Source organism: Emys orbicularis, chromosome 18 (assembly GCF_028017835.1).
Source record: "Emys orbicularis isolate rEmyOrb1 chromosome 18, rEmyOrb1.hap1, whole genome shotgun sequence".
NCBI classification, from domain to species: domain Eukaryota; kingdom Metazoa; phylum Chordata; order Testudines; family Emydidae; genus Emys; species Emys orbicularis.
In genome coordinates, this window is record NC_088700.1 from 9,309,726 (window position 1) to 9,331,150 (window position 21,425).

Genomic DNA, 21,425 nt, shown 5'->3' on the forward strand with positions numbered 1-21,425 from the left:
AGCGGAGGAGGCAGAGTGGAGGTGATCTGGGGCGGGGAGCAGTTCCCCTGTGCGCCCCCCCCCCCATTACTGCGGGCTGCCCTCCCCGCGCCCCCACCCCACCCCACCCCAGCTCACCTCCACTCCACCACCTCGTCTGAGCGGGCTTTTAGGCGCCCCCAACCACTAGGCACCTTAGGCGGCTGCCTAGTTTGCCTAAATGGTTGCACCGGCCCTGGATACAGCCCCTGCCAGGCAAGTGGAGATTGTGCTGATAAGTACTGTACCATCTCACAGCACCTGTCCATCAGGGGCCATGGTGCCATAAGAAACCTTTATTTTGAGCAGTGCTTCCTGGACTGGAATGATAGAGCCACATGTTATGGGTAGGTAGTGATGCGGTTAGCAAAATTCCCTCCCCCCGAGCCTGCAGTCCTTCCAAGCGTGTCCTCCATTGCAGGTAATAATCCACCTCTCTTGAGCAGTAGACCTCACTGCTGCAAGCGCCGCCTGTCAGCCAGTGATAAACTGTGATGGAAGTTTTGCTTCTTACAATGAGTTTGATAGAGCTTTATCGAGGGCCATAAGCAATGGAGGAATTCGTTACACCCAGAATCCAGTGTAGAAATGTTAGCCGAGAGACTGAGCTAAATCCCTCCCTGACGTAACTCCGTCGACTGTCAATGGGATGAACTGGATCCAGTGTCTTAAAAAAACCAACCTATTTTGATGGTTGTCACAGATTAATTCATTTGTTGAACAAAATCAGCCAGAGTGAGAATGCACAGAGAATTCCAGCTGAGTTAATGACTTTCTGGAGACAGCTGATTGGTTACTGAGTGCGTGTGTGTGTATATATATCTATATATATTACATTGTGCATAATATCAAGATCTGTACCCTTTTGAATTTTAGCGGTGGGTGGATTTTCATCCTCAAATGTGCACCCAACTAAATAAACAGAGGTCTGGCTTGTGGCTCACAGATGGATGGCACGGTGCTGTTTTATGGCTCCATGTGAAATACCGTGGGAACATCAGCTCCCAGGAGCATTTGGCCAGAGATGTCAGACAACGTAACAGCAGAATGGGACAGCTGATGTCACGATATCTGGGGGGAAATTTAATGAATGCAGCTTGCAGTATCTCTGTGCTGGTGACTTCAAGCCTGTCCCCCTTCAGCCACTTCTCTGATACATAGCCCGACACACGTGCACATGCTATGTGCGAGCATGTGTGGATGTGTACAGTCCGTGGATGTATATCAGCTGGTCAGAACCACAGACAATTAGTGCCACCCCACACCTTTTGGTTGGCTGCATGGTTTGTATGACACATTGCTTCAACACTCTGGCAGGGACCCGAATGTTCCCCCACAGCTGTAGTTATACCAAGTGATTTAAAGGGAAGGGCCAGGCTAAGCTTTTCTCAGGAGGAAGTTGCTCTTGTACGGGAAGTATATCATGTTCCCAAAGCCAGCAATACACCATCCCCCAGCAGGATAAATGAACCATGGGGTTGGCTGTCAATGCCCAAAGCATCTCCTGCCGTGATTAATACTGTAGCTGGCTACAGTGCCTTGATCTCTTGCTGTTCTCTAATTAGGTGACACATTTGTATGGAGTGAAAAGCTTTTCCGTAGCTGGAGCGTTCCTAAGCCTCAAAAGTAGATTTCCAACCTTCATGCTTCATTGAACTTCCAAGACAATGGTTAAAGGCAGGCAGGCTCGGTGAGTGTTGTTCTATTGTAAGGAAGCTCAAAATAAATTCACAATACCTTTTGTGTTTCTTCCCCCCCCCCAGTTCTATTGTTGCTCATGTTAAGGCATCTAAAAGCAGCATTAAATGCCACTTCACACTCGGAGGGTTTTTATTTTAGACATGCCTTTAGCGCACAGGAAGGGTGGAGGCGGGGAGGTGCCGAACCGTTTGAATATAGTATTATGATTGCTGTTTATTTAAGAGCTAACAATATGCTCATGTCAACAGCTTGCCTGAAAGAAGGGTAAGGAGGTAGGATTATTATTTGCATTGAGGTAGCACCGAGGAGCCCAAGTCACAGGCCAGGACCCTAATGCGCAAGGAGCTGTACAAACATAGAACAAAAAGTCAGTCTGTTTCTCTCAGGGGGCTCCACATGTGCTGCTATTCAGGTTTGAGACACCCGCATTTTTACTGATTGATTTTGGTGGATAGCTAATATAAAGGAATATGGCACTGAGGAGATTGGTCTGAACAAACTAAGGCCTTGATCCTGCAATTGGATCTACTTAACTGGGTCATCGAGTCCACACAGAAGCCTAGGAGGTAACCCTGCACTTGCAGGGTCGGCACATGAGAACTCTTACCCTACAAAACTTCACCCTGCGTCCCAGTGGAACCTCCAGAACAGGGGTTCTCAAACTTTTGTCCTGGTAACCCCTTTCACACAGCAAGCCTCTGAGTGCGACCCCCCCCTTATAAATTAAAAACACTTTTAAAAATATTTAACACTATTATAAATGCTGGAGGTGAAGCAGGGTTTGGGGTGGAGGGTGACCGCTAGTGACCCCCCCCCAGATCATAATCTCTCAACCCTCTGAGGGATCCCGACCCCCAGTTTGAGAACCCCTGCTCCAGAATATCTGACAGTCACTCTCTGCTGGTTAGAATTTGCTGCAGGCACAGTTTGAAACATAAAGGGAAGAAGCAACAGAGGGTCCTGTGGCACCTTTGAGACTAACAGAACTTTTAGTCTCAAAGGTGCCACAGGACCCTCTGTTGCTTTTTACAGATTCAGACTAACACGGCTACCCCTCTGATAAAGGGAAGAGGTTACATTGGCTTTGCCTTGCCTGGCGGGGGTGTTTGGAACCCACCGATTCAAGTAGGTGTCTGCTCACACAGTCGCTGATTGCTAATGACAGCTCATAATGAACAACAGGGCATTAATCTTGGCTGCTTAGCTGACTGCACCAGCTGATGACTGGTCTGTAATTCCCCGGCTTGTCCTTATTTCCCTTTTGACAGATAGGCACTATATTTGCCCTTTTCCGGTCCTCTGGAATCTCTCCCGTCTTCCATGACTCTTTGAAAATAATCGCTAGTGGCTCAGATATCTCTTCAGTCAGCTCCTTGAGTATTCTAGGATGTATTTCATCAGGCCCTGGTGACTTGAAGACCTCTAACTTGTCTAAATAATTTTTAGCTTGTTCTTTCCCTTTTTTAGCCTCTGATCCTACCCAGGGCCGTCGCTAGGGGGGTGCAGGGCCCAGGACAAATCAGCAGGGGAAATCAGTGTTCCAGGACCATATTGAACACTGGGCACGTGGCTCTTGGGGAGAGCCAGCACTGTAGGGGGCGCCTCATAATCATTACTGTCCCTACATTTTCCACAGGCTGTGATCATTATGGAAGATATCTCGCTGTTGAGGGTGAGCAGGGAATCAAGGGAGGGTCTTCTCCAAGACTGCGGTTTCCACCCTGGCCCTTATGCAGTTTGCCTGTGTGCAGCAATGGTCCCCACACCCCCACCCCCAGTGATGGCAGAGTGGCACGGGAAAGTTACCCTTAATGGGGCAAGAAACAAAGCAGCTCTGCCAAAGAGCCTCCGACAGCAGATTGCCCAGTATCTCCATGAGAGTTTCCTGGAGATCTCTGAGGCAGATTCCCGTGAAGTGAGGGAGTCAATCAACAGCCTGTTCCGTCGCTCAGACTAGGCATGTGGTGGTTACGCGCATCATACAGACACAAGCCTGCTTTCTGCAACCATCCTGCCCCCAGCAACTCGCTTCAGCAATTCCCAAAATCAAAGCCACTTACCAGGGGCCTCGTCTCCTGTTTGCACTTCACCAGGCTCCAACAGCTGTTACTGGCTAGCCTCCTTTGGGGTAGAGAAGAGCTCCTGGCTGCATGCATCTCTGACCTCCAAGTCGTCCTCTGCCGCCCCCCCCCCCCCATCCTCGTCCAAGATTTCCTCCTCCTGGCTCAGTCCGCTCTCGACTGGCACACGAGCCACCGAAGTATCCACAGTGGCCTTCACAGTGGAGGTGGGGTCGCCACCCAGTATCACATCCAGCTCTTTGTAGAACCGGCAGCTCGTGGGCACAGCACCAGAGCGGCAGTTTGCCTACCACACTTTGTGGTAGGTGTTCCTCAGCCAGGGCCGGCTCCAGGCACCAGCTTACCAAGCAGGTGCTTGGGGCCGCCACTTCGGAGAGGGGCGGCACGTCCAGCTATTCGGCGGCAATTCGGCGGACGGTCCCTCACTCCCGCTCGGAGCGAAGGACCTCCCACCGAATTGCCGCCGCAGATCGTGATTGCGATCGCGGCTTTTTTTTTTTGGCTGCTTGGGGCGGCCAAAACCCTGGAGCCGGCCCTGTCCTCAGCTCCTTCACTTTGACCATGTACTGCAGTGTGTCCTGGTCATGGCCCCTTTCTGTCGTGCATTGTGAAATCTGTCCGTAGGTATCATCATTCCTACGGCTGGAGTGCAGCTGGGACTGCACTGCCTCCTCTCCCCAAATGCCGATGAGGTCCAGCAGCTCGGCATTGCTCCAAGTGGGGGATCGCCTGGCGTGTGGAGCAGGCATCGCCACCTGGAAAGATGCGCTGAGACCACTGCACGCATCACCGAGCAAACAGGAAGGGGACTTTCAAAATTCCAAAGGAATTTTACGGGGTGAGGATGGTGGTTGGTCACCTGAGGGCAGGGCAGTAGAGTTCAAACCGATGACCAGAGAGGCGAGAACAGGCATTGTGGGACGCCTCCCAGAGGCCAATCGCAGCGCTGTAATCGCCACGGTATCTACACTGTCACCGCGGCGCTGTAGCCCCGGCACAGAAAGCTGTACGCCTCTCGTCGGGGTGGGTTTTTTACAGTGCTGCAACTGCGCAGTTTCTGCGCACTAAGTGGCTTGGCAGTGTGTACACCTCGGGAGTTACACTGCAGAAAGCTGCTTGACTGCGCAGAAACTTGCCAATGTAGACAAGGCCTTACCCTCACAGGATATGTGAGCTGGGGAGAGAACAGACAGGCTTCGTAAAGGAATCTGAATGTTTCCTTTAGGTGGGACTGAGCATGGATTTCATCACTGAACCATCCAGCCATCCACGTTCTTCAAACTTGGGTCTTTTCCATTCAGCAGCCGTAATGTATTGGGTTTAGAGAGTAGTAGTGGCTGTAGTGTTTGAAGTAATAATTAAGTGTCCTGAGGTGAATTAGTAAAATAACAACTGGTTTTTATCAAGATCTAAATGCAATTGATCTTAACTGGCATAATTAAGGGGCAGGAGAAGTCAATTTTCCTGGCAAATTCTGATAACTGATTAACTCTCCCCTGGGTGACCCAAGCACCAGAGCTGAGGAGTATAAAGCTGGGGGGGGGGTCCCCTGAGTCCCGAATGAGATGCGGAGTACACTCATTCCCCTTTGCAGCATTTCTATAGGACTAGCCAGATGCTTTGCTTCACCTACCACCTAGCCCAGTGGTGCAAACTCTCTGTTGATTGCATAGATTCATCCCAATATTTAGCCAACAGGCTTATGAGTTAAAACAGAAAAAGTGCAGTAGGCATTCAGGTACCCTTTGCTGTTCTTTCTGCCTTCCCTGATGTGGCCACAGGGAATGTAAAATTAAGGAAGGAGTAAACATCATAATTGGGGGAATGGCACAATGTATTCTTATGATAGACGGTGGGTCAAATTCTGCTTTCACTACCTTTAGGGCCATTCCACCTAAGCCAGTGGGGATGTCCCAAAGTTGACCAGTTCTTTTCTAAATGCCCTATCATGCCTTCAGGAGACCTTTCAACCACGTCATGCTTGGGATTGTATCACTGCATGTGGCGCGCTCGTGACCCCAGATCTCACTTGCTTATCCTCGCCCATTCTGGATAATTATTACTACGTTGGTTGTTGTTTGTTTTGCAGCAGTGGGACGAGGCCCCATTTGAGACCAGGGCCCCATTGTACTAAATGCACAGTAAGAGACAGCCTCTGCCCGGTATAATCTACATAGACCCGACAGACAAAGGGTGAGAGAATCCTCAGTCGTTTCAAGCACATCTCCCTGTTGCAGACACATCTTCCTATCTGAAATAGTGTTTTGTTTCTTTTTCAAAGCTGCGAACCACCATCTTGCAGGAAAGTGAGTTAATCTCTTATGAAAAAGATACGGGTTGTACCTGTAGTTCACTTCTGTGTCTGACCTGTATGAAATCTGCACCTGCAACAGATTTTGCTGCAAGGCAGCTCCCAATTGCTGTGTAAGACTTAGGCCTGGTCTACACTAACCCCCAAATTCGAACTAAGGTATGCAACTTCAGCTACGTGAATAACGTAGCTGAAGTCGACATACCTTAGTTCGAACTTACCGCGGTTCAGACGCGGTCCACACGCGGCAGGCAGGCTCCCCGTCGACTCCGCGGTACTCCTCTCGCCGAGCTGGAGTACCGCAGTCGACGGCGAGCGCTTCCGGGATCGATTTAGCGCGTCCAGACCAGACGCGATAAATCGAACACGGAAGTTCGATTGCCAGCTGTCGAACTACCGCGGTAGTGTAGACCTGGCCTTAGAGGAATTGCAGAATATATTCAGGATGAATGCATCAATTTGCCTTCATTTCTTTTAATTAGAGCTGGTTGGGAAATTATTTTTTTGTTTGTTCCTACAAAAGCTTTCAACAGAAAACTAAAAGCCCAACATCCCAGGGCATCTTTAACTCAGCATCAAAATAGAGCTTTGCAAAAATGCCAAATTCATTCCTGCTGCAGGGATAGATCTGTTCCAGTCAGTCCTCCACTTAAGGTAACTAAGGTATCCAAAGGTGCTGACACTCCAAACCCTCTAAAGTGAAGTTAATTTGAAAGGAGGAAACAAAAAATGAAAAGCAGAAAGCTCCTTTAGGAGTCTGGTTAATGCTCATCCCATGGACACCTGCATCCTGCCATTGGGCCTGAACAGAATTAGGGAATTTCACTTGTCTCTTTGGGGACCACAAGAGGAAAAGCTGGTATTTTCACTCCTTCTGAGTGATGATGCAGCAGGTAAACTGACAGTGACACCTTTGCTGGCTGGAGTAGGCCTGCATAACAAAAGGCTTCCTCACACAGCATTGAATTTTGTGCTAATTTTGGCTGAGCCAATGAAAAGCAAGATGTGCACAACAAGGGATCGCTTGAAAGCAGTGCTTTGCTTTTGGCACTCCGGATCTCTGCGAGCAGCAGAGACATGGCCGTAGTTTGCTGATGTCCTTCCTTTAGTACTCTTACCATAGAGCCTTTGGCTTGCCTCCTGCCTATACTGCCGTGGCAGTTGTTGCACAAGAGGGACCAGTACAGTATCTAGATTTCAATGCCCAAGGCCCCGGGTCCAGAATGGTCTCAGCAGAGGGGGCTCTGAAATTCCCCCTCTCTGCTGATCCACCGTAACGGGTGTGTCTACACTGCAATCGGAGATGTGCCTGCAGGACTCATAGACATACCCGAGTTCGCTTTGATCTAGCTCGCTCAGGTACTTGAGCAGTGAAGTTGCGGCAGCAGGGGGAGTACAAACTCACATGCCCGGGACCCTCAATATATGCAACAGAGGGTCCTGTGGCACCTTTAAGACTAACAGATGTATTGGAGCATAAGCTTTTGTGGGTGAATACCCACTTCGTCAGACGCAGTACATGTGACGAAGTGGGCATTCACCCACGAAAGCTTATGCTCCAATACATCTGTTAGTCTTAAAGGTGCCACAGGACTCTCAGTCTGGATCTGTAAAAAGCAACAAACACGGCTACCCCTCTGATACTTAATATATGCTGTATATACTGCATATACTCACCCGCCCGGGTATATTCTCAAGCGGCTAACGCAGTTATTTGAGCTAGCTCAGCTATGTCTACATTGGCTGCGGTCGCACCTCTGGTTGCAGTGTAGACCGGACCCAGTGTTCGTTGACCTTTCAGGGCATGGGGCACGGCCTGACGGGACAAGACGGGTGCAGTAATATCATTTATTGGACCAACTTCCGTTGGTCAAAGAGACAAGCTTTCGAGCTACACAGAGCTCTTCTTCGTGTCTGGCTTATCCCAGGTGTTTGCTGGAGTGTTGGCTGGTTGATGTGTTATTTGGGGGAACGTGAGAGGAGTTTTAGGGGATTGTTAGTTGGTTTTGAAAGTCATTAGTACTGCTACAGTTCGTCCATATGCCTGGGGATTCTGTAATTGGGCACACATCATTCAGGGGAAGCTGGTAACCACCTCTACCCACCTAGATATTGCTTCCCCCCTCAAAAGCCGCATTTAAATAATTGCTCTCCCTACGACCCATGAATATTTCATCCGCCTAATCTAGATTAGCACCGTGCGTCATGTTAAATTGTCATCTCCAGAGACAGCTCAGGCGCGCGCCACTGACAGCTCCTTTCCTTGGAGCCGTCGTGAAGGGTTGTCATGCTGCATGTATTAGTAAGATGCCCCATTGTGTTGCTAATTGTAAGTGTGTCGTTGTAGTCCAGAGGTTTGACGGGACTCGAGGCTGTGAATAATCTGAAGTTTATAATGCCGCTGCCTGATATTTTTAAATGTGTTGTGACGGGTTCCCCCTGGGGTGCCACTTGGAACTGGGGTACCACTGAGCCTGCCTGACCCACCAGCCTGGGCTCCCTTTCACACTCTGGTGCTGTGATAAATTGCCAAGCTCTCCAAGCCTGCTCTTTCACCAGCACACACACACACCGGTAGGGACACACCCAGCTGCAGCTTCACACAGCTCTGCATGGGAAGGTTCAGCTAAGGCACCTCCCAGATGCTAAGGAACGCACTCCCCTCTGGAGTGTAAACCCCAAATTACACCGTCTTGCGTTGCACAGAGAACTGTACAGTGTAAGCTCATCAAATTCTCCCCCTCCCTCAATGTGGAGGAAGATATGCACAGTGTTTGCCCCCCAGTTATGAATTCCACAAACTGGTTTTAGAGAAAACAAAAACAATTTATTAACTACAAAAGATAGATTTTAAGTGGTTATAAGTGATAGCAAATAGATTAAAGCAGATGACCTTAGTAAATAAACAAACCCACAAACTGAGCTTAACAAACTAAATAGGGAGGATATAAATTAGCAAATTCTCACTCTGAGTGATAAACAGGCTGGCAGATTCTTAAGGCACAAGTTGCCCTGGATTTCCCAGGTTTTCATAAACAGGCTAAAAATCCTTCTACCCTGAGACTATCACTTCCCACAGTTCTGTTCTTGCCCCTCAGGTGTTTCCAGGTGTGTAGTTGGAGGGAGAGTCATGATATCATTGTCCCCCTTTTATATCTTCTTCCCACTTGCTGGAAAGCTCTTTTGCTGTGACCTGGGTCAAACAGTTCCCATTGTGTAGTGCGATCTCTGAGAGGTTTCTATTGTACACGATTCCTGGGGTAATCCTTGTGCTTGTGTGCATTTCCTCAATAAGCCATTAACATTGTTTGGCCTTTTTACTGTTGTACCTGAAAGGCTGCTTGTGGGTGTTTTCAACCTCACAACATGTTTCAGTAGCACATACCTAGCCAAACTTCATATACGCTGATAGCACCTACAATCCCACGAGATATTACTGTCTAGAAGATCAAGACTTTTAGAATGATACCTCACAAGACATACTTTGTACAAAACATATCCTAATTACATGACAGTGGTGAATATTGGGGTGCCAGGGTGTGTCAGTGTTGTATGCTAAATTTTAGCGCTCGTGCAACGAAGTAGCACCAGCTGAGATCAGGCACAGCAGAGGCTGTCCAACCCTTCACAGATATGCCAGTATGCCTCCATCTTGACCTTCATAGCACCCTGAAGGACCTCACGACACGTGCCAATTGTCCTCTATCTTGACCTGTGACAGTTCCACCAGGTGCAGGTACCTCAACAGCTCTGCTCTGTTGACCTTCAATCTGGCCAGGGAAACACTTCTACTATACCAGTACTGAGCTCCCAGTCAGCTCTGCCTCTCCACTGCACTCCTACCCTTCTCCTGGATTTCCCATCCAACTCTGCCCCTGCACCCCTGTCATGATACACTGCACTTCCCACTGTTCTGATCCTGAGCTTGGTTTGCAGCAACACCTGCCAGTTAGGCTGAGTGGGGTCCAACGGCACAGTGCTTTTGTGATGCAAGTAAGGGATCACTAGGGACTGGGTTAAGAAGATGAAAAACTCACAGTAACTTAATTTATTATTATTTCTATTGCAGTAGCAGGTAGAGGCACTAACTAAGATTGTTGTGCTAGGTGCTGTACATATAAATAGGAAGAGATGGTCCATGATTGAAAGTGCTTACAGTCTAAATTGCAGAACTACTATCTCCAATTTATGTTTGGGGATCTGAGGCAGAGAGATGGGGTGACTTGCCCAAGATCATACAGGGAGGGTTCAAAAAAGAATTAGATATGTTCATGGAGGATAGGTCCATCAACGGCTATTAGCCAGGATGGGCAGGGATGGTGTCCCTACCCTCTGTTTGCCAGAAGCTGGGAATAGTCGCCAGGGATGGATTTGGTGATTACCTGTTCTGTTCATTCCCTCTGGGGCATCTGGCATTGGCCACTGTCAGAAGACAGGATACTGGGCTAGATGGTCCTTTGGTCTGACCCACTATGGCTGTTCTTATGTTCTTAACTAAAATTTGAACCCAGATCTTCTGAGTCCTACCCATCACCTTAACCACTAGATCATTGTTCCTCTTAAAGAACTTAAATTGTATTTGACGCCAGGTCTCCATGCTCTGCTGACTAGTAAGTGAATTACGTAGTGGTGGTGTACCATTTTAGTTCCAGAAGCATACTTTTCTAATAATACAGGGCCCCGTGTAGCGTTTAATCCAGTTAATTCCTTATTAAGACAAGTTCTGTTGACTGAATACTGAGTAGATAAATGTCTTTGAGTAAGAACGCAAGTGTGAAACAGAACACGCGTCAGAAGCTGCTGGACCATGAATAATTGTTCTCCTGCTAGGATGTAAGATTTACTTTGGCACAGTATGCCACTAGGTGCTTTAGGAGTCCTTTGGAAGGTGTTGTACCCAGGCAGCGGAGTGTTTTTGGAGCCTGTAAAAGGAAGCAGGCTGGAAGTTCTCAGTTATCACAGGGTGACTTACAAACAATATTGTAGAGCTCTGAATTAAAACAATATCTAGCTACAATGCACCTTATTTTTAAGAGTCTCCACGCAGCCTCCATTTTTGTGTCTCTTTGTCTGTTATATTCAAAAGTTTTGGCCTGGACTGACATGGCTTTTTAAAGACGCTGCCCTTTCTGCTCTCCAGGTGGCTTTCTAGCTGCATTCGCTCTGATTTCAGCTGTTCTGATGTATTTTGTGTAGTATTCGTAATATCTCACATCAATACAGCAGTTTCCCAATGTGCTTTGGGCCGGATCTTGCCAGATGCTGAGCTTCCCCTGGGAGGTGCTCGGCAAATGCCTTAAGCTCATGCTGAAGTCGATAGGCATTGAAATCAATAAGATCTAAGAACCTTTTAGGTTCAGACCCTGGGGAAATAAAGATCACTGAAATGCAGCTATCTCTGGGGTGGAAGCAAGAGCTCCTCACAACATCATGCAGCAGTTTATGACAGGTGAAGAAGTGAAGAAGCCTCCCCTATCCAGATGAAACCGAAGGGTGGATGGAATTGTCTAAATAGCCTCTGTTTGCCCTCCCACTGACCTTCACCTCCATAGGTGTGTCTCTGTTGTCATGGTCTCCCTCCCCTCCTCTTCCCTTCATGACCTAGCAGCATACGGGGAGCTGAGGCAGCTCAAACTGCTGGTTGACCTCTACATAACCCTGGGTTCTTTATGCCTCCCTCTATCTTGTTCTCCTTTAAAATCAATAAGGAAAACAGCAGCCGGGCACTGCATTCTGATAGAGATATGGCTCAACCTCCCTGGGGAAATCTGCTCACCCTTGATGTCCTTTTCAGGGGCCTTTTCCTCCTCCCAGTAAATTGGATGGTAAGTCTCCCAGTGGGTGTAGGATCAGTCCCTATGCATGGCTAAATCTCCTGGTCCAAAATCCAAGTTTCCTCTAGTGCCCATGGGCTTCTGAACTCCCTCCCCCCCAAATCCATTTCATGACTACGAAAACTACCCTCACCTCCTCTGCAGCAGGCTGCCTCTTCCCTTCCAATGCATGGGCCCTCCCTGCATTTGGCCTGAGCTGCTTTAAGCTCAAGTCTGCACCGTGGGCCAAACCTATTCTGAAGCTGGAGCAGAGCCAGAGGCTCGTGCTGCTGCTAATGATTACGGAGACTTGAGTAAAGTTTGCAGAATGCTGCTGCAGTCTGGCGCAGAACCCAGGGGACTGGCTCCGAAGGGCGGGGAGAGGAACGGCTCACCAGCGAGCTTTGCTTCTCTGCACCGCTGTGGAGCGTCTAGGGAGGGCCGTGAGCGTTTCATACCCAGCAGCTGAAAGAGAAGTCAGGCAGCTGTGTGCTTCTTCCAGGTGTTTTACTAAAAGGGGTTGAAAGGGGGTCTAGGCTAGCCCTGAGCCTGATAGGCTAAGATGCCTGGGCAACACAGGGTGGCACCCATGGAGCGATCGGTGTCCTCGGTGAGGCCCCAAAGCTTCCCCTGCAATCCAGCTCTGAGTGTCTACGAGTCCCTCCCTATGCAGCGTCGCTGTGCTTGCTTCACTGCAGATGTACAGTACAGCTCTCCCTTTGTTGTTCTTGACGCAGCATCCTGATGGGTTCCCTTGACACTGACTTTCCCAGGGTTACTTTACGTTGTCTGTCTAGCCTCATACGCATCTGTGTGTGTCTGTCGGTCTAGTCCCATGCATGTCTGTCTGTATAATCCTATTTCTAGGGCATCTGTCACCATAGGACAGAGATTGCCCCCAAACATTCCAATCTCACCCTAGAAATCGCGGTGACATTTCCTCAGCATCCAGTCTTCTCTCCGCTGCAACTACTGAAGTCCTGTTTTTCCATCAACTTAGACAGCTGGCAGATGTTGTTTAAGGGTTGCAGGTGTATCTAAGCACCAAGCGTAAACAAGTGTCCATTGGACAGGGCCAGCTCTAACTTTTTTGCCGCCCCAAGCAAAAAAAAAAGAGTGCCGCCCTCCATAGCGCCGCCATAATACACACCCTCAGCACTGCGACGCCACCCCCCACCCCCCCCACGGAGCGCCGCGCCACCGAACCCCCCAACCCCCTGCAGAGCGCCGCACCGCCGAACCCCCCCGACCCCGCAGAGTGCCGCCGAACCCCCCGCCCCCCGCGGAGTGCCGCGCAGCCAAACACTCCCCCCGCGGAGCGCCGCCAAACGCCATGCCGCCGAACCCCCCCACCGAGCGCTGCTGAACCTTCCAGCCCCCCGCGGAGCACCGCCGAACCCCCCAACCCCCCATGGAGCGCCGCGCTACCGAACCCCCCCGCCGCCACACACATCTCCCGCCGAGCGCCACGCCGCCAAACACCCCCACCGCCGAGCCGCGCTGCCGAACACCCCCCCCCCCCGCGGAGCGCCCCGCTGCGCCGCCACACCCCCCCCCCCCCGCGGAGCTCCGCTGCCAAATCCCACCCCCCAGCGCCCACCGCGTGCCCAGCCGCCGAAACAAAAACAACCCACCCCACCCCCAGCGCCGCCCGACCGAACCCCCCAAAAAAACCCTGAGCGCCCTCCCCGCCACCCCAAGATTGGCCGCCCCTTACCAGGTGCCGCCCCAAGCACGTGCTTGGTCGGCTGGTGCCTGGAGCCGGCCCTGCCATTGGCACAGTAGCCAGCCTTGCGAAAGAGCATAGGAGCAGAGGCCAGTGAAAGGAAACCAGTTGTCTGCTCTCAGAGCCGCTCATTTTGCAGCAAGAGAGAGAGTTAGGTTGGATATTAGCAAAAACATTCTAACTAGTTAAGCACGGGAACAGGTTACCAAGGGGGGTTGTGGAATCCCTGTCCTTTTTAAGACCAGGTTAGCTAAACACCTGTCGGACATGGTCTAGGTATACTTGGTCCTGGCTCAGCCAGGGGGCTGGATTTGGTGACTTCTTGTGACCCCGTCTAGCCCTACATTTCAATGATCTATGACTGCTTAGTGCCTAGGAGTTCTCTGTTCTAGTGCCAGTCACCGGGTAACTTTAGGGAAGTCGCCTGACCGCTGTATTTTCATCTGCACAATGGGGCTAGCACATCCCAACCCCGCAGGGGTGCTGCAAAGCAGTTGGAGATTCCCATGTGGAAGATACTCTTAGGGAGCAGTCTACAGGGCTCCAGCTCATTTTAAAGCACACAGGCCCTTGAACTTATCCTTATCTTCAGGGACCTTTGAGTTAGGCCCCGTCAATGAGTATTTCTTAAAGGAATCAAGCCCTCGCCATTCCGGCAGCGCATTTGGTTTTGTGTTTGTGTTTCCTCACTGTCGTTCTGTTTGCTTCTCCCTCCCTGTCTTTGCTGGGATCCTTTCGCTCGCTGAGGTCTCTGAAATGGAATAATACATTTCCATTTCCATTAGGGTCGCAAAGTGGGTCAGAAAGGTGGAAAACAAAATCAGCGCATTATCCACCCGGAGACGCGAGGAGGACACGGTTCTAAGCACGGAGCTGCCTGCTCACTCATACGACGGGCAGCGTGTGACAAGAGCATGAGCCACAGATCCAAATGCATCAGAACTTTGGCGCGGTTTGGATCTGGGTCAAAATCTTACCGCTCTGGCACGTCCCGTTGAATGAAAGAACGCCGCAGAGAATGGAGAGCTGGTCCATAGACTCTCTGGAGATTCACTGAGGATGCATTAGTGGGGAGGATGAAGTCCAAAGGGGGTCTTGCCGTTGATTTTGATGGGAGTTGGTTCAGGCCCCTTGAGGCCAGCTGATGGGGTGACATTGGCCCCAGCCCTGTGGGAGCACACTAGCCAGCCTGCCATCATGCAGGGCAGGCCGTGCATAGGCCTGGCCTCCCAGCAGAGCGGCTTTAGGGCTAGCCAAGTGCCCTTAGAACGGCTGGGTGAAACAAAGACCGGGCAGAACAAAGAACAAATCTGCATTGTCTCAGCTGCTGGGCAGGTAGGGTTGGGGGGTGAGGGTGGATGTGGGGGGGAAAGGGAGTTCATACTGGGATGCCTGGCGGATCCCACGACTTAAAAAAAAAAAAAAAAAAGTAACTGAAGAGCAACACAGCTCAGATTAAAGGGGAAAGACTCGGGGAGGTGTCCAGGCTGGGTCTGGCCACAGCCACCCTGGAAAGTTTTGGGAACACAGCCTAACAAGGTGTCCGAGGGCTCATCAGCCAGTAAGTGGGATATTGTTGAGAGTCACATGCAAGCCCATCTCAGTCCTAAGGGGGAAGTGCAGCTGGGCTGGAGACGGGGGCCGTTCTTACGGCCATGCACATGTAGAACCAAGTTCCCGCACCTCTGAGACAGAAAGAACCCCAAGCTAATAAACTCCGGCTGTGAGCTGGCTATCGAGAGAGCAGGATCTGCCTGTTTGATGTTTTGCACAAAATGGGGAGGAGGCGGGAGGAACGGGGAAGGAAAAGACGAACCACCTCATAAATTCATCTTTGCTGTCTTCCTTTGCGTAGTTCTGGTGAAGTCACAGCATTTCCTCTCATCGAGCTAATTTTGGCAACAAAAATAATGCTTCAGGACAGATCATCAGCTAGTGTAAATTAGGGTGACCAGATGTTCTGATGTTATAGGGACAGTCCCGATTTTTGGGTCTTTTTCTTATCTAGGCTCCTATTACCCCCCACCCCCATCCCGATTTTTCACATTTGCTGTCTGGTCACCCTAGTGTAAATGGATATAGGTCCATAGAAGGATAAGGCTGGGAGTCAGGACTCCTGGGTTCAATTCATCACAGTCCGACGAACTCATTGTTTGTCCATGGGCAGAGCAGTTCACTTCTGTAAAATGGAGGTAGCATGGAGCTGTGTCGATTTGCTGGTCTCTTTGTGCCTGCCCAGTCCTTTTTGTCCACAGGTCACAAATCACATTACAAATTGGTAAGTAAGGAATAATTAGCCCAATTATACAGATGGGTAAACTGAGGCACGGAGAGGCGGTACAATGTGCCCAGTGGCAAATCGAACCTAAGGGTCCTGACTCACAGCCCTGTGCCCGGCACACTAGACCTTAGTTGCCACGCAGCTGCGTGCATCGGGCTTTAATCTCCGTCTGGGTGGCTGATTAAAGAGCTTGTACAGAGTGGGGAGCACGTGGAAAACAAATCGCTGTTAGAAAAGACAAGGCTTGTTCAAAGGCTGCCCTTTCCGTGCACCATCCTCAGGGCTTCGCATAAATCACAGAGATGCCCTTTGAAATGCATGAGCCCAAGAAAAGGAGAGGCTGTCAAAATAATTTGACAGCAAAACTGGCCTAAAAAATGACCTTTCTGAATAATCTTGGTTGCCTAAAAATGTTCCTGACCTGCAGGGGGAATTACCTTGGCTATCCTTGAGTTCCTGCACCCAATGCACACTCCCTCCTCAAGCAGGAGCGCTGTTAGGTGACTTTGATCTTACGTTAAATTGATTCTCCATGCAAGGTTTGGTTCCAGGATCCTCCTGACATTTCTCTCTAAACTGCTGGTGGCGCTGAAAGTGACGAAAGGAAACTCCCCCATCCTGCCTGCAAAGCAACGGATCCCAGACAAAAATAAAGCTTGTTTCGTAGCACCGAAAGCATGTCCAGAGTGTTTGGATACATGCATATAGCTTACATTTCTCAGCACCTTTCCCCTGGTTTAGTCTGTCATGGTGAGCCATGGAGTTTGTAGGGGCCAGAACTTTACTTTTACAGCTCCTCTGATACATGCCTCCTCCAGAAGCACAGCTCCCCCAAAGACCTCGCTGGAGGATTGCTTCAGGACTTCTCAGTGTGGAAAAGTGCCTCCAATACTGAATGGCTAACATACCAGTAGGATTTGAAACTAGGACTTCACTATAAGCCTCTAACATTTAAGGAGTGACTCCCTCAGCTGGCAGTTGTAGTAGGCTCTTTCTTGTTATATAGATTAGCCATTAGATGGGCACAAAGTCCCACGCTGAAGGTTACAGCAGAACTGTTTGGTGATGAATATTCCTATCCAAAAGGACGACCTAGCCTTGCTTAGCTTATAAAATAGGATTTGGTCAACAGCCAAAGGTGATACAGCAGAAAATGTATTGGTTGTAAGAGCAGATCTGTCATTTGATGAATATGCTTTGTGTGTTGTAGCTCAACTGGTTTGGAGGGAATACAATGAAAGATTCAAGGTCCGAGCTCAGAATCATTTGTTCAGTGGTCAGTTGTGGCCTCATGATCCAAAGATTGTGTCTTCCAGGAGCAATAAGCATTAGGAGCTGATGAACAAAAGATATAGAAAGAAAGATACTGGTTTCACACACATGTCTCTAGTAATAAAGAAATAGGAAGAATAAAGAGATCAGAGGAAACAGGTTTTATATAAATAAGACTAATCCCAAGAAAGTGTTGTCCATAGACTTCCACAAGAAGTTATCAATACACTACTTAGGTCTTTTCACCTGGCGGTCTCAAAGGAGGGTAAGTGCCATTGTACAGATGAGGCAAGTGAGGCACAGAATAGTAAATGACTCATCCATATACACAGCAGGTCACTGTCAGAGCTGCAAATAGAACCAGGTCTCCTGACTCCCAGCCCTGAGCCCTATCTCCTGGACCACACTGCCCCACTCTAGAGTCCTTGAATGAAAGGAAACAACAAGGCCAGTGATTCTGATCTTTTGTGTTTCACAGGTACGAGCCATGAGGCTGTCGTTTGTGGGTGAAATGGGCTGGGAGCTGCACGTGCCCAAGCAGGACTGTGTGCGGGTTTACCGGGCTGTGATGAAGGCAGGGGCCGGGCACGGCATTACCAACGCCGGGTACAGAGCCATCGACTCCCTCAGCATTGAGAAAGGTTTCTCAGGAGAACTTGCTTTTCACCTGTACTAGCATGGGTTGCTCTGCTGTCACCTGGTGGGGACAATGCACACGAGGCAAGCAGAGAAAGATGGTGGACTTCCTGCCATCTGTCCCTCTGCCCTTGTCGTGGGCAGGCCTTGGAAAGTTTGAGTTTGAACTTGGTTCAAATAAACCCCCCACGAGTTCAGATGCATAGCCGGAACTCCTTCCAAACTCCCCGACCCCATCACACCCGTCTCCTTCAGGGAGACCCAGCTGCCCCCAACACTTTGCACGGGGAAGCCAGGTAACCTTATTCCCCCATCCATGGCCAGGGGTTTCCCAGCTTCAGGGACAGGCCAGCGCACCCCACTGTAAAGGGTTGATAACTAGGGGTGGACTATGCGGCTGGGGTGACCCAGCTGCTCACTGAGTTCTCCCTTAACATTGGTCTCGTATTGAGGGCGAATGTTTTAACTACGCTTATTGGCCTGTCACCAGTTAGGGACCAAAAACAAAGGGGGAAGGGATGTGTGGGGTTATTTGACTGCATTTCACTGGCCTCTTCTTTAGCATTTAGCCATTAAAATAGAAAGGGGCTGAGGGAAAGGATTGTTGAGGGCATGAGTCACTTTGAGAGATTGATTGATTGAGAGATTGATGCTCCTAGATGGATTGAACCTTCCTTAGGGAGTCCACTAAAAATCTCCTGGCACAAAGTGAGGCTTTGGGAAAGGGGAAACCCTTTGCTCTCTCTCTCTGAGGATGGATCATCTGCATTCAGGAAAACTTTAATCTGAGTCAGGATTAAGTTCCATGCAGTTCTAGCACCCTGGTCACCTCCAAAACGGGTTAAAAACCTGTTAGACTTTGGGGATTTACACTCTGGAAAAGGAACATGAAAAACTCAAGTGGGCCATTCTCCCCTCATGGGAAACAAGCAACTCCCATTGACTCTGTAGGGGTCACTCATATCCAGCTCCTTGTACCTCCCTCCTCGCCACAGTCTCCAAGTTCCTCCTAGACATTCACGGATTTATCCTCACGGCCCCCCTGCCCGGGAGGGAAAAAGCAACGCCATTTCCCTGAGCGGAGGCACAGAGAGAGGAAGTTTTGCGCACACAGAGCCTGTAGCAGAGCTAGCAATTGAACTCCGTTCTTCTGAGTCCCAGACCTCTACCTTAACCACAAGCTCCTCCAACATCCCATCAGCAGTGGGGAATAGGGCCCCCAGGCTAATAAGCCGATCCAGTATTTCCTCCTCATGCCCAGGCACCTTTTCTGTGACTCAAACCTCCTAGCACTCCTCCAGCCTCCCTGCCCATGTGTGCGCGCGCGCACATACACCCACACACAAAACCCTACACCCACACACAGAGGATATTGATGTTTCTTGCTTCACTGGTCCCTGACAGCCAGTTTGTTCAGCGTGTTTATTCATTACCCTCCAGTGGAATGGAGTTGTTTTCTCTGCTTTCCCCTCAGTTCTCCTGTTTTGTTCCCAGCGTGCTCCCCTGCGGCTCATTCCTTCTGTGGCTGTTTGGATGGCACAAAATGTCCCTGCTTGACTCGAGAGCTAAAGCCAAGAGTGGTTGTAGGGTTGGAGGAGCCCATCTGAATAAAATCAGAGGGATGTTTAAAAAAGCATCCAGTTTCCTTCCCCACCCTGCATCCTTTTTCTGCCTCTGCACTTCCTGCCCCAGGCCGCGGACCAGAGGCACCAAAATACCCCCTGAAGAGGCCATTTTCTGGCCAAAGGGAAGCAGGAAGTAGCTGAAATCTTCAGAGTGAGCCCCTACCTATGAGACTTCTGGCCCAGCTTTGCAGATGGCCGGAGAATTCAGAGAAGCACGTCTAGCTCCAAGGGCTTTTCCATTCTGGGCCTCCCTGTAGATTCACCCGTTGCCCTTGAGGCGTGAACTAGTGCCTAGAGATGCTCAAGAAATGGGGGGATTTACCCACCATTTTTTTTACAAAAACTAAACATGTTTTGGTTTTTTGTTAAAAAAAAAAAATGTCAGGTTTGAGCTGAAAAATCAACACCCACCTCATAAAAATAATTGTGGAAAATGGACATGTCCTGTGGAAATGTCCATTTTAACCAAAAAGATGTTTCTTCCTCCCCCCACACCCATCCCTTCTTGATGGAAACATTTCAACCAGTTCTGCTAGAGCCTTGTTTCTTCTAGGGCTGATGGAGACGAGGTGCTCCACGGGGTGGGGGTGGGTGAGGTACTCCAGAGGGGGGCTGGTGGATGTGACGTGCTGTGAGGGGGTGAAATACTCCAGAGGGAGGTGGGGTCTGGGCAGTACTCTGGGGGGGGGGAGAGGCAGGGTTTGCGGTTGGAGGAGATGTTTTTCATGGGGGAGAAGAGTATAAATGACCACATGCTGTCCCCTAGAACAATCCCTGCTGGTCCATCCTTGATCACGAGAGCCCCCCAGGGAACAGGGCCTACATAAGGGGATCCCCAGTGGGCATAAAATGGCTGGAACAGCTCTGTGTCCACACCCGTGCAGTTCCTGAGTGGGGGTGGGATGGGGGGTGTTCTGGGGCACTCTATGAGGAAGTGAGAACATGGTTGGAGCACACCGAGTTCCAGCTGCTCACAGCCCTCAGGGAGCCATCAGTAGCTTGACTGTAACTTGGAGCAGCCCTGTGGTTGCTCTAACTTACGCTGGGGTCCAGGCAGGCTCCAAAAATTCAGTGAGGCCAGAGATGTCTCAAGCCACCTTTGGCGGTTCCCACTCCATTCCCAGGCCCAGTGCAGGAATGGCGCACCAGAGGATTGGGACCGAGGGACGCTGCCTTCTCCTGTAGCTGCAGGGGGGAATGCTGCAGCAAGAGAGGAGCGTGACAGAGGAGCTGCCTCTCATCTCACTGTCCCTGAACAAGCCAAGGGTGAAGCAGGGCCAGACCGAGTACTTGGGGGTTCAAGTGCTTTGTTCTCCGCACACTGCCTCTCCTAGGCCTTGTTATGACTGGGGAGAAAGGAGGAAACAGACGGGGAGACCCATGATGGTTCTGTCATTCTCTGCAGGGTACAGGCACTGGCACGCGGATCTGCGTCCTGACGACTCCCCCCTAGAAGCAGGCCTGGCCTTCACTTGTAAACTCAAGTCCAGCATCCCCTTCCTTGGACGGGAAGCTCTGGAGACCCAGAAAGCAACGGGAGTCCTCCGGCGCCTGGTCTGCTTCACCATTGATGAGTAAGTACGACCATTGGGCTTTGTATCGGTGAGCTCTGCCTGGGTGTATTAAATACAACAGTCACCCTGGTGCTTGTGATCCAACTTTAACCAGAAAGAAGATTCTGCCCCACACACCAACAAGAAGCTCACCCATAAACTCCCTCTGCCCGTTTTCTCTGCTCTTGTTTTAGCTGATCGGACCCCCACCGTGTGAAAATGGGTGGGGTTATCTGGTTCCAACCAAATAGCATTGGATTTTGCAAGTCAGGACGGAGGCGCATTGTCAGAGCTGTGTGTGTGGCCAAGGACTGGAATCCCTGGGGTAACATGTCCGGGTTCAAGTGCACTGGCAGAGCTGGGTAGGTTCCAGGCCTGGAATAGCGGAGTGTCGGAGGTTGGGACTCT

General features: G+C 50.2%; 1 protein-coding gene across 1 annotated transcript in view; it reads left to right on the forward strand.

Annotated features, from left to right (window-relative positions):
- Positions 1-21,425, forward strand: part of SARDH (sarcosine dehydrogenase) — a 97,198-nt gene that overhangs the window by 68,006 nt on the left and 7,767 nt on the right. The window contains exons 17-18 of the mRNA XM_065418814.1: positions 17,682-17,844; positions 20,870-21,038. Coding sequence (XP_065274886.1) covers positions 17,682-17,844; positions 20,870-21,038 — 332 coding nt within the window. The remainder of the gene's footprint in view (positions 1-17,681; positions 17,845-20,869; positions 21,039-21,425) is intronic.